The sequence below is a fragment of the Amborella trichopoda genome, chromosome 3 (assembly GCF_054954075.1).
Source record: "Amborella trichopoda isolate Santa Cruz 75 chromosome 3, AtrichopodaSantaCruz75HAP2 v2.0, whole genome shotgun sequence".
NCBI lineage: Eukaryota > Viridiplantae > Streptophyta > Magnoliopsida > Amborellales > Amborellaceae > Amborella > Amborella trichopoda.
The window spans coordinates 45,490,498-45,502,793 of record NC_142338.1 but is presented as its reverse complement, the minus strand read 5'-3'; the positions used below and the strand labels follow the sequence as shown (position 1 = coordinate 45,502,793).

The 12,296-nt window shown below is 36.1% G+C and overlaps 1 protein-coding gene across 1 annotated transcript; it reads left to right on the top strand.

The window, feature by feature from the left end:
- Nucleotides 1-8,614: 8,614 nt before the first annotated feature.
- On the top strand, nucleotides 8,615-11,733 carry LOC18443936 (Ankyrin repeat family protein). Its single transcript, XM_006854116.4, has 2 exons — nucleotides 8,615-8,778; nucleotides 10,805-11,733. Exons 1-2 carry the CDS (start codon nucleotides 8,636-8,638, stop codon nucleotides 11,451-11,453), a joined length of 792 nt encoding a protein of 263 aa, XP_006854178.2. The 5' UTR covers nucleotides 8,615-8,635; the 3' UTR covers nucleotides 11,454-11,733.
- The last annotated feature ends 563 nt before the right edge of the window (nucleotides 11,734-12,296 follow it).

The following is a 12,296-nucleotide window of genomic DNA, read 5'->3' as shown; positions in this document are numbered from 1 at the left end:
TTTACTTTATTGTTGCTTTAAGTTCTGCATCTTTCCATCGCATGTTTATGCGGTTTCGATGCACCACTGTTTTGGGATCACACTTGATGACAGTTATTGAAACCAACCTAAATAATAATAAAACTATGATTCATGTGTCTATTGCTAATGACTTCTTGATTTATATCTATGGTGTTGGTAAAATCAAATTTTTCTCCAAATCTCATAACTCTGAAGTCTTTTTTATGCCATCTTTTTCCTCTAACTTGATGTCTGTTAGTAGAATTGCTCAAAGCATGAATTGCAATGTTAATTTTCTCCAACCTCGGTGACTTTCCATGACTAGGCCACGGGTAGGAAGATTGGTGACGGTATATTTATTTAATTAAGAGAATATAGCTTTGGTTGCCAGTCAAGATAATTCCGATATTAATAAATTGTGGCATTAGAGATTTCGACACCTTTTAGATAAAGCTTTGAAAATATTGATAACCTCTCTATCTTTAAACTCTCATTCTTGTGAAGTTTGTAAATTCTAGAAACAAACTAGACTTCATTTTCAGTCTTCTATGCATGTTTCAAAAGAACCTTTTTATTTGATACATTCTGATATGTAAGGACTGGCCTCCATTGATTCTTATAGTGGCTTTAAATACTTTGTTGCATCTATTAATGATTAATCTCGTGTTACTTGCATATATTTATTAAAATAAAAAGCAAAAGTTTTTTTTGTATTCAAATAAATTTTCAAACTGATTTCTACTCAATACAATGGCAAGATTGGAATTATGCAGACTGATAATAGCACAGAGTATGTGAATAAAGCATTTCCTGAGCATTTATTGAATTATTGGTATTATACATTAAAGATCATGTTGGAACACTTAAGCAAGCTGGTCAGCCAAAGCATTAGCCTCACGAAACACATGCTCAAAGGAAATAACAAGAGACCTAAACACGTCTCAAATCTGAAGCAGAGTGGACCTGAGCTCCCAGGGAGGCTTTTGGACACCTTTACACTAGTTAATGACATTCATTGAATCACCCTCCACGACACAAAATCGACCCACCCTTCTATCAATGAATACCTTAAGACCATTTAGGAGAGCCATTATTTCAGCAAAATTAGCTGTAGAACGGCCCAGCATAGGAGAAAACCATAGCCCCATTCGAATCTCTCACAATACCACCATAACCAGCTGGGCCTGGATTCCCTAAAGAACTTCCATTGAAGTTAAGTTTAAAGTTACCTTCCAAAGGGGCCACCCATCTACCTTTTGGTCTACCACTTGTAAGTCCCTATACAAAAAAGAGTTGGTAAATTCCTCTAGATATCAACTTCCAAAATATCTGGCCCCTCCTTGGAGATTGAACAAAATAACCAAAGGCCATGTAGGATTTTGTCCAACAGCCTCTGAAAAGGGAGAACCATACCATCAAACACTCTTCGATTTCTTTCTTTCTAGACTTCCCAAAGTATCAGGCCTCGTGCAATTTGCCAAATGATAAGCCCAAACTTGGGAAGCGTCACAGACAAATTGGAGATGATCCCAACAACCTCGACGGGCATGACTAGGGATATCCCAAGTTTATCAAAAAACCATTGCCAAATTTTGAAGGTGAATGAGCAGTGTAGAAACAGATGCGGCCATGTTTCAACAGCCCTTTTGCACATCAAGCATACATTAGGCAGAATCTTACCCCTCTTGATAAGGTTGTCAGTGGTGAGCACTTTATTTTGCACAGCTAGCCATAAGAGTGCTTGGATTTTTTGGGGTAAAGGCCATTTTCAAATAGGGGCAATCTCAAGCATTGTCCACCTCCACCGGTCATGGAATAAAAGATTATATATAGACTTGACAGAGTACTGACCATCAGGCTGGATCTCCCAAATAACCTCATCAGCGGCATTAAGTGGAATATAGACATCATGTAACAAAGATTGTAGCCCCAGAAATTCCTGTAAAATGAAGCCAGGAAGATCGATCATATCTATGAAAACTTAAAATCTTAAAAATTGAAGGTAAAAAAATGCTTTACAAGATGGCCTATTTCCAAAACTTGAAATTCATTTTTTTCTCATGTCTATGCATCTTGATGTCGAGATTATCAATTTTATGATATTCGAGCATCAAAACAACCTATTCTAATGAATGTTTTGAAGTAGGCACTAATTTGATTATTTAGAGCCTAGGCTCTAATTTGATCCAAACCTTATCAAGAGGATCCTTTGAAACCAAATCAGCTATTTGTTTAAGCACTTGCATCATAGGATCCTTTGCATTAAAGTATAGAGTTAGGTATCGTGACATGACCTCTAGTACTTATAAAGCTCGCAGCGTTCAGCGCCTTCGCCAAGGCCACTTGGATTCGGCTGAGCAACTCGATCCCTCCTAATGGGGGAGGCGAGTTTTGGGCTAGTAGGTTTAAAATCTAATTATATTATCACATTTAAGTTAGGGTGCGGTTTGTATAGAGCCGAGGCTCTAAACAATCAAATTTGAGCCCACCTTCAAATAGTATCGAGAAATATGGTTTCAATGCTGAAAAGTTTTGTGAAAACCTTAAATTATATTTTCATCTTTAGTTATAAAATTTAAATCTTAAAAAATAGTAGAGATCAATCATATCTATGAAAACTTAAAAATCTTAAAACTTGATGGTCGAAAAATGCGGTGCACGATGCTCTATTTCCAAAACTTAAAATTTATTTTTTTCTCATGTCTATGCATCTTGATGTCGAGATTATCAATTTGATGATATTCGGGCATCAAAACAACCTATTCGAATGAATGTTTTGAAGTAGGCTCTAATTTGATTGTTAGAGCCCAGGCTCTATATAAACTTTTCCCCTTAAGTTATTATATGCGTTCAATGTTCGTCGCTTTTTTTTACATCGTAGGAACACCACTTTTAAAGACATTACCTTTTTTTTTTTTTTGAAGTTCCAAGAGGCACATTTAAAGTGGTGCTTATATTATATATAACTTTTTTTTTTCTTTTTTTTTAAGAAAAAAAAAAAGTTGGACTTGGATGATTTAAGTAACTTGTCTTGGTGGGGCTAGAGAACCTTGGCCGAGTCAATTTTCTAAGCTGAACTATAAACTATTGTTTATAGTCTTTAGCCTAATATAGACACTCACCATTAATGCAACAGGTTGCGTTCCCATACAAGCCCTTGCTAGTCTTGAAAAAAGAAATAAAAATGAAATTTTAGGGAAGACTTGGAGTCCTACTATATTCTAATTTTCAGATTTTTAATTTTTTATGGTTTTAAGTAACGTTTTACTTTTTTTTCTTTTCAAATAATTCAGGCCCTGATATAACAATTCAATTTTCCAAATAAAATTTCAAGTTCATAACATTTATTTATGACAAATTCTTTCATTTTAAAATATGAATATCCTTAGTTTTTAAATAATTAACGCTACTTTAAAAAAAAAGAGATGCAAAAATAGATGAGGTGGGTGTCTGCTTCTCTGCACTTTGGAAACAGAGAATCTAGAAATTGGTTGGGGTTAGAGATTGGAATAGACTAATTTGAGGATGTAATAATATGAGGAGAGAGATGATCTAGAATGTAAATTTACTTATTCTGTCATGGAAATTCAAAAAACAAATTGAGGGAAAAAAACAGTTACAGGGGATTGTTGTTCCGGTGACAATTGCGGGGAATATTCGAGAAAATTGTCGTATTGTTGGATGAGAATTACATAATTTATTTGTTAGGATACTAGGTTGTTAAGGGAAGAGTGTTTTTTTAAGCAAGTTTTACCCATTTCAGACCGGAATTGCTGGTTTTCTAGCTATTTGCATTGATTTATGTTGAGTCTCAGAGGATTTTCTGGTAAAAATAGTGGTGTTTTCAAGCAAAATTGCACCCTTTTCCACTGTAGTTGCAACTTTTCAGCCAAGAATCATAGTTTTTACCGTAACTAGCTTAGCTTTTCTGACGAATTGCAACTTCTATGTTGCAGTCACTAATTTTCAGGCGAGGTGAAGTTGCCTTCTTAGAATAACTAGGAAAGATAAAGATGTTGGAGAGAAGCTCTAAAATAAATGAGCTTTAGGAGCTTGGAAGAGCTGAAGAAATTTATTGGAGACAAAGGTCTAGAGTGAAATGGTTGAAAGATAGGGATCTTAATACAAAGTTTTTCTATACCATAGCAAATGCAATATGTCGTCAGAATGACATATCTGGTTTGGTGATTCAAAGAGTCAATGTTGAGGATTGTCTTGATATATCTAATGCCATTGTTAATCATTTTCAAAAAGCTTTCACCTCTGAGGTGAAGCATATCCCTCGTTTAACTAGGGTGGAGTTCAAGGTTCTACCTTAAGATTCAATGTCTTTCCTTGAAAGAGATGTTTCTATGGAGGAATTAAAAAGTGCAGTTTTTGCATTGCCAGGCGATAAGGCACCTGGTCTTGATGGCTTCCTTTTAATCTTCTTTCATAAGTTTTGGAATTTGATTTGTGGTGAACTGCGGGAAATGACACGGGTTTCTTAAGAGAGGTGAACTTTTTAGAGGGGTTAACTCCACTTATATCGCACCGATTCCTAAAAAGTCAGTCATTGCTACTCTTTGTGACATTAGACCCATTAGTCTTTTGACTAGATTTTATAAAATTGTGGCGAAGGTTCTGGCGGAACGTTTAAAGGGGGTGTTACTAGCTATTATCTCAGGTCCCCAGTCAGCTTGTATTAAGGATAGATTGATTTCAGACAGTATAATAGTGGCAGAGGAGTGTATTCATTTTAAAGTTCTGAATGGGAGTGCTAGGGTGGTCATTAAACTGATATGGAAAAGACTTAATAACATGGTGGAGTGGAGTGTTTTGCTCGAAATCATGACGAATATGGGGTTTGAGGAGTTGTGGAGAAAGTGGATACTTAGATGTTTATCCTCAGCACACTTTACCATTCTATACAAAGGCAGCCCTACTAGCTTCTTCAAGGCATCCCGTGGTCTTCGTCAATGTGACCTCTTGCTCCTTTCTTATTTACTATTTATGCAAAATGTTTTAGTTTACTTGTGAGAAATATTGAAAGGAGTGGTCATTTCAAGGGTTTTCAAATGCCAAATGGAGGCCCCTACGTTTTCCATATGCAATATGCAGATGATACCTTATTGTTCTGTGAGGCTGAGGTTGACCAGGTTAGCAATATTGCCACCTTTTTGAGATGTTGTGAAGTTGCGTTAAGCCTTAAGGTTAATTTTGATAAAACAACAATAGTTGGTATTAATTGTAGTGATGCTTTAGTCCAGGAAATGGCAAAGGTGTTGGGGTGTAAAGTGGAGAACTTCCCCATCACGTATTTGGGGATGCCTATTATGGACGGTCGACTCCCAATTGTTGTTTGGTACAAAATCATCCAACGAATTCAAGTGAAACTTAATATGTGGAAATTTAAATACTCTTCTCTGGGGGAAAGGATTACCCTAGTCAAGGCGTGCCTATCAAATTTACCTATTTATCAGATGTCCATATTGCATATCCCCTCATCAGTTGCTAGGAAAATTGAAACCTTAATGAGAACTTCCTCTAGGGTTCTTCTACATATTTTAGAAAATTTCATCTACTAAGATGGGATAGGGTATGCACACCCAAGAGTGAAGGTGGTTTAGGAATAAGGAGAGTCAAACTTGTCAATCAGTGGTGGAGCTTAAATTTCAAAGACCATTTGTGTCACAAAGTGATCGCAGCAAAGTATGGTGTGGATAGGTTTGAAATGTAGGTTGGATCAAGGAATGGTACTAGGGAGATGTCATATTGTTGGAGATCTATTCATTCTTGTAGATCTCTCATTCGTAGGGACATTTGGTGGTCTCTAAGAGACAGACACAATATCTCTTTCTGGAGTCACAAATGGTTAGGGTCTTCACCTTTGAAATATATGTTTCCTCTTGTATTTCAGAGGATGACCAATCCCAATGCGCTTGTCTCTGGCTATTTTGAATGCATGGAAAACCAGATTGTATGGAATATTAATCTTCTATACAATAGGATTTCAGACTCTCTCTTTGCTGAATTCTTTGACTTATTGATGCTACTTAATGAAGTTTACACTTCTCACAATGCTGCTGATGAGGTAGTGTGGGATATTGACAAAGATTGAGCCTATTCGGTTAAGTCGATATACCAATTACTGTTTCATGATCGATGGAGGTGGACCACGCCTGAAGTTGTTGTGGTCTGGAAATGACCTTTACCTCTTAAAGTTCAAGCTTTTCTATGCCTGGCAATTCAAAAGAAGGTTCTGACAATTGATAATCTCATCAATAGGGGAAAGATCTTGTCAAATATATGTCTGTTGTGTAAGGAGGAGAGTGAAATAGGTGCTCATTTATTTTTCCACTGTCCATTCACTTCTAGAATCTGGAGTTGGTTTGTTTGCCAGCTTGGGGTTGCAATGGTTATGCCGTCAAAGGTTGAGGGTCTACTTTCAAATTTGTCACTTCTTTTTTTACCTCAATTAGGTTTTGATAATATGGCAGATCACGAGAGGCGTGATCTTGTGGGAGGTGTGGAAGGAGAGGAATATAAGAACTTTTGATAGGACAAGTCAGCCTTTTGAGAAAATTATAGACACGATTTTGCATTCAGTTTGGCTTTATCTTTCTGTGACAAAAGGAGGACATGACATTTCAGAAGTGGATGTGAGGAGAAATTTGCCAAATCTTTTTCAGATGGGTTTCATTAAATACGGGCTAAAGGAAGATGAGTTGCGCCTTTGATGAGGGTTTTAAACTTAACTTTGATGGCAGTTCATTAGGGAGCCCTGGCGGGCTTTGGAGGTGTGGTTAGAGACTGGAATGGTAGTATTATCTTTACTTATGTTGTTCCTCTTAGTGAAAGAACTGCTAATTAGGTAGAGCTTTATGCGCATCTTCATGGTTTAAAATTTTTGGTGGCTAGGAATCTGGGTCATTACTGTATCATTGAAGGGGATTCTCTAAACGTCATCAATTGGTGCAACAGGAAGCAGAAGTCTCCTTGGGAGTTGAGATCGGTGCTGCTACAAATTTGGGACATTGCTAGTTCCTTTGTGTTCTCCTTTGTGCATGTTTATAGGGAAGCTAATGGGCTGGCAGATTTTCTTACAAAAAGGGGTACCATTTCATCTGAGACTTTAGTCTCTGACTTTGTAATCTGACTCTGTAATCTCTTTTTAGATCTTTAATATAAGCTCTGATTTCTGTAAAAAAAAAAAAAACCAAGTACAGGTTTTCAGGCAAAACTTTGAATTATAAGGAGGCAAAATATATAAAAATAATATGAGATCCAGAAATATAGAAAGCTAACAAAGCTCTTATTCAAATGTTTAAATATTTAAATCCTATTTTATCAAACATAGCCTATGATTGAATTTTTCAGATTTTCAAAATCCCAAAATTACAAAACGAAATTTGAAGTCTAGAATGTTTTTTATTTGGGATACAAAAGATTTGAAAATAGGGAAATTTCGGACTTTGATAGTTTGCTATTCCTTTTTTTTATTTCGAATCGTAAAGATCCAAAAACAAGGCAATTTTAGATCTTGAAATTCAAAATTCTGTTTTTATTTGATCTATATGGGGATTTATAACATCACTGAGGGTATGACTCTTAATAGGACAAAGCAGTAGACTAGGATTTCTGTAGCCAACCCAATTAATTAGGATAAGGCCATGATGGTGATGATCCTTAAGATAAAAAAAAATAGGGCAATTTTGGAAAAAAAATTCAAGACTCTTATTTTTTGGTTATAAAAAAAAAGAGTCCTGAAATTTTGAATGTAATAATGAAAACCGTAGGTAAAATTGTAACAATGCTTAAAATAATAGATATATGTGTAATTTCCCTTATAATTTTTCTACTCAATATTAATATCCTGGTAACATAATAGTGAGACTTGAATTATGGAACGGCGGAGGACGCTCTATATTTACTCCCTCGAGTAAAAGATATGCCTAACCGTATTTCTCATTTCAAAGTTTATAAAATCCATATGGAATGACCATAATAACATATGAATATTTTCACCAAAAAAAAAAAAAGATTTTGATATTCTGATCATTTTGTTACGGTTCTTAGATGAGGTCTGTTACTATATTTGTGATAGTATTGCATAGAATATGTACAATGTGAATGAATTTTTAAGTTGCCAAAAGATCTCCTACTCTCGTTGGTGTATACTATCTATTTAGTCTCTTTTGTATAACACTAGGGGTACCTTTTAGATTTCAAATTTTGGGATGTAATCTCTATAATCCATAAATTAATTCACTAAGAAAATTTTCCAAAATAAACTATGTAATAGAAAAAATAATACCTCAAGATTGAATAGAGATCGTCAATTTTTTATGAGGTAGATCTAACTGCTACAAAACTCAAATTTTTATTTTGAAAATAATCATCTAGTAGTTCTGATGCGGTTAGCAAAATTTTAAACTAAAATAATTTTTCTAAATTGGTGTTTTGTGCAAGGGATTCGAGGTGTGGTACGCTCCCGCGGGATCATAGTCTAAGCTCTTCTAGCCCTTCCAAGAAAGACGGTTCCTTGAAATCCAATTTGAAGAAAAATTAAAACGGTTGCAGTTCAGATCAGAGGGAGAGTGGGCAGCTCAAATAAATATTTCAAGTTAGAGAGAGCGAGGGGTTAGAGAGAGAGATGGGAGGGGGACAGAGGGTTTCTTCTTCAGATTCCGAAGACATACACACGTTTGCGCGAGATGGAAACCTGGAGGCCCTTCAATCCATCTGTATTTCCAATCCTTTGGCCGTTAACGCCAGAGATAAGCTTTCTCGAACCCCGTATCCAAATTCTAACTCTCTCTCTCTCTCTCTCTCTCTCTCTCTCTCTCTCTCTCTCTCTCTCTCTCTCTCTCTCTCTCTCTCTCTCTCGTATTTTAGGTCTTCGGGTTTAATTAGGATTGATAATTATATTTAGTTTGCCTCGTAAAATCTGATTAGATATCAATTTTCTCCTCCTTTTCTATTCATGTGCAGACATGAACACTGAGGGATTTTTTTCTTTGTACTTTTTTTTTAACACTGAGGGATTTGTTCTTTATACTTTTTTGAAGCATGTAGTATTGGGTTTTTTTTGTCGTGAATTTTGGGTTTAATTTAATGTACTGGAAAAGTGTTCTTCTTTCTATTTGAACTTTTAAAATGCTTGTGCTTATTATTGCTGGGTTTGGTGATAACTATACCCATATTTTCTTCTAAAAATTAAGTGGTATTGCGGTGAGAAAGAAGGTATCGAGCGATGGTGTTACTCGGTAAGTGAGTTTAGAAGGGAAGATCCATGATGTCTTTTACCGGTTTTTAGAGATAGGTATTATCTCTTGTAGCCTAAAACTGCTCTCTTCATTGTGATAGTGGATTTCTACTTGCCAAGGCCGAGGCCGTTGATGTAGCCCTACGTGGTCAACCACGTAAATCATGTATTGTGGTGGTGTGTTTTCTTATATTTGCTTTACTTCTTGCACTCAATTTATAGTTGTATATACTACTTCGGGATCCCGGTTCCGCAAACGACGGGTTCACGAGAACCCTACAATTGATATTAGAGGGATCCCGGTTCCTCAAACGACGGGTTTGCGAGAACCCTACAATTGGTATTAGAGCACAACATGTATAAGGGGCTAAGGCTTGCATTAAAAAAAATGAGGGCTAAGGCTTGCATTAAAAAAAATGATGAATGATGAATGATGAAGTTTGGTGGATACATTGTTTGAGGTGGAGAACTATGGATGTAAAATGTTTGTGAAAGTTCCACAATGGAGGCACGTGAGAAGAATTCAAGAAATCTATTCAATGAAGGTTGCTGAGGCAATTATAGTGATGTTGCTATCAAGGTGGAGATTGTTGGGTCTGGTGATAGCCGCAATTTTAAAATGTATCACTTCCTTGTTTTTTTTTTTGTAAATGTAGTTCGAAAACTGCATATGTATTCATTCTGTTATTAATATTAGGACACATGAATTCATTTTCCTTCATCTCTTTTCATTTTTCAACTTTGTGATTGCTTCTCTTCTTATTATGAACTTAACAACTAAACTATAGCCAGTGTGCTATCAATGTTTAGGAAAGAAGTTCAAATTTACTTTCCCAAAAAAAAAGAAGTTCAAATTTGATTCAGTGAGTACTAAACTGCAGCCAGTGTGCTATCAATGTTTAGGAAAAAGTTCAAATTTGAATCAGTTAGTGCTTGTCTATGAGTTTGATACTGACATTATCTTCATTAGCATTATTCCCTAGATTCCTTGATTGTCAAGCAACAATTGAATAAAATTTCAGTTTAACTCTGCTGTTTATTTCTGGAAAGCGATTGAGTACTCTGCTGTTTATTTCAGGGAAGTGGTTGAGTGCTCTGTGTATGTGTGTGTACATATGCCTCGCTCTCTCAAAAAAAAAAAAAAAAAAACATTTCTCTTGTCAATAAGTTTATGTGAGAGAGAGACCTGCTAATCACTGTCTCTCTCTCATACACACCGTATAAATGTACCAAAAGGAGGAACAAATTCAGAGTAGGAGAGCTATCAATTGCCATCTCTTTGCATTAAGGATAGAGAATTTAATGGTTATCTCTAGTTTGACAAACTTGATGTGAAAATACTTTGATATATCTATCTTGGATAATCTCTCTCTCTCTCTCTCTCTCTCTCTCACACACACACACACACACACACACACACACGTACATACTCACGTGTGCACACACGTGCACACAATGTACAAGGATTTATACAGTGCATGTGGAGTAAAGCCTCACTAATACCAATGCAAGATGTGAATTTCACCATTCATCTTTCCTTAACAATCTTGAATTGAGGCTACATTTGGCTGCATGGGCTGGACAGCTAGAGGTGGTGGACTTTCTTTGCAAGCACAAAGCTGATGTGGGCGCAGCTGCCAATGATGACATGGGTGCAATCCATTTCGCTTCACAAAAGGGTCACCTTGCAGTTGTAAGAACCCTTCTACTCTCTGGAGTCTCTGTTAATGCCTCTACTCGTAAGGGCTTCACAGCTTTGCACTATGCTTCCCAACGAGGTCACTTGGAACTTGTGAAGTATTTGGTAAGAAAGGGTGCCAAAATTGGTGCCAAGATCAAAGCTGGAAAAAGCGCTATTGACGTTACACCGAGTGAAGAGGTTCGCACTTTCCTTATGAGCTGTGAAGAGCCATCAAAGGATGGAAAAGATGTTGGCAAAGCTCGGAGTGTTCTTTCAGATGAAAAGAGTGGTGACAATTCAAGTATAAAAGAAAGCAAGAAAGAAGGTGGGCATACTTCTCCTTCTTATATGGATGTAAGTAAGAATGGTGCTGGTTCAAGTATTGAAGAAGTAATTGAGGATGCAGAAGGAAGTGAGAAGAAGAGGGGAAGGGAAGAAGGTAAAGGAAGTGAGTCTGTACCAAAAAAGGCTAGAGTTGCTCTTGGCCATCTTCTTGCTAGTGATGATGTATCTGAAGAAATGTAAGTTTGAAACTTTGAACTAGAATATGAAGTCAGATTCTCTGTGTCCTGTGGGGTCTCTCCTTCCACATCTGAATATCCATTTTAGGAGTAATCTTCACTAACCAACAAAAGAGAAGTCGTTAGGATTAGCCTTCTCTTTCTATTGGTTTTTTTCTTTTTTCTAAATTGGCATTCTAGAAGAAATCTAATTGTTGGTTTAATGGGATTCTTTTTTGCCAAATGTAGTTATCTTTTCATACAGTATCACACTAAAATATTAATGAATGATTATGCTTCATGGATATATTATTTAATGAGATTTAATTATCTTGGGTGTGGGTCTCTTTCTTTTTCTTTTTGCAAACTGTGTTGTAAAATTTATTGTAATGTGGTCAAGGTGACTCAAAGAATTCATTTGGTCTTATAATGTACATGAATAGAACAAATAACTCATTTTGTCTTATACTGTACATGAATAGAATAAATGCATTCAGCTACTCTGGATGATTTATTGTAACTTTTTTTCAATAATTTAGAAACCTTAGATGTAAAAGCTATACCATGTGCACATGAATGAAGATTTAAAAATAAACACTTTTAGAAACGTATCAGAACTTAATCCAACTTGCTTCAGTGTTGGCTGCCGGCCTTGATAAAGTGTGCACCAGACTTCATAAAGCTTCTCAAACATGCGAGGTTCCATTTAGAAGATTTCTATGAATATTGAGGAGTTGAGAAGGTCTGTATTAAGAAGCTCCCTTGAATTGTTGGAGAAAGTGGAGTGCTTTAATGTCCTCTAATAAGTTCTGTACTTGCGTTCTTTAAATATGGTCATGCTTGAAGCTCTGATCTAAGTGTCGTTGCT

Coding starts and splice junctions, on each gene's coding strand:
- LOC18443936 (XM_006854116.4), top strand. CDS start 8,636: ATGGGAGGGGGACAGAGGGTTTCTTCTTCAGATTCCGAAGACATACAC. Junction 8,779..10,804: donor GATAAGCTTTCTCGAACCCC/GTATCCAAATTC, acceptor TCTTGAATTGAG/GCTACATTTGGCTGCATGGG.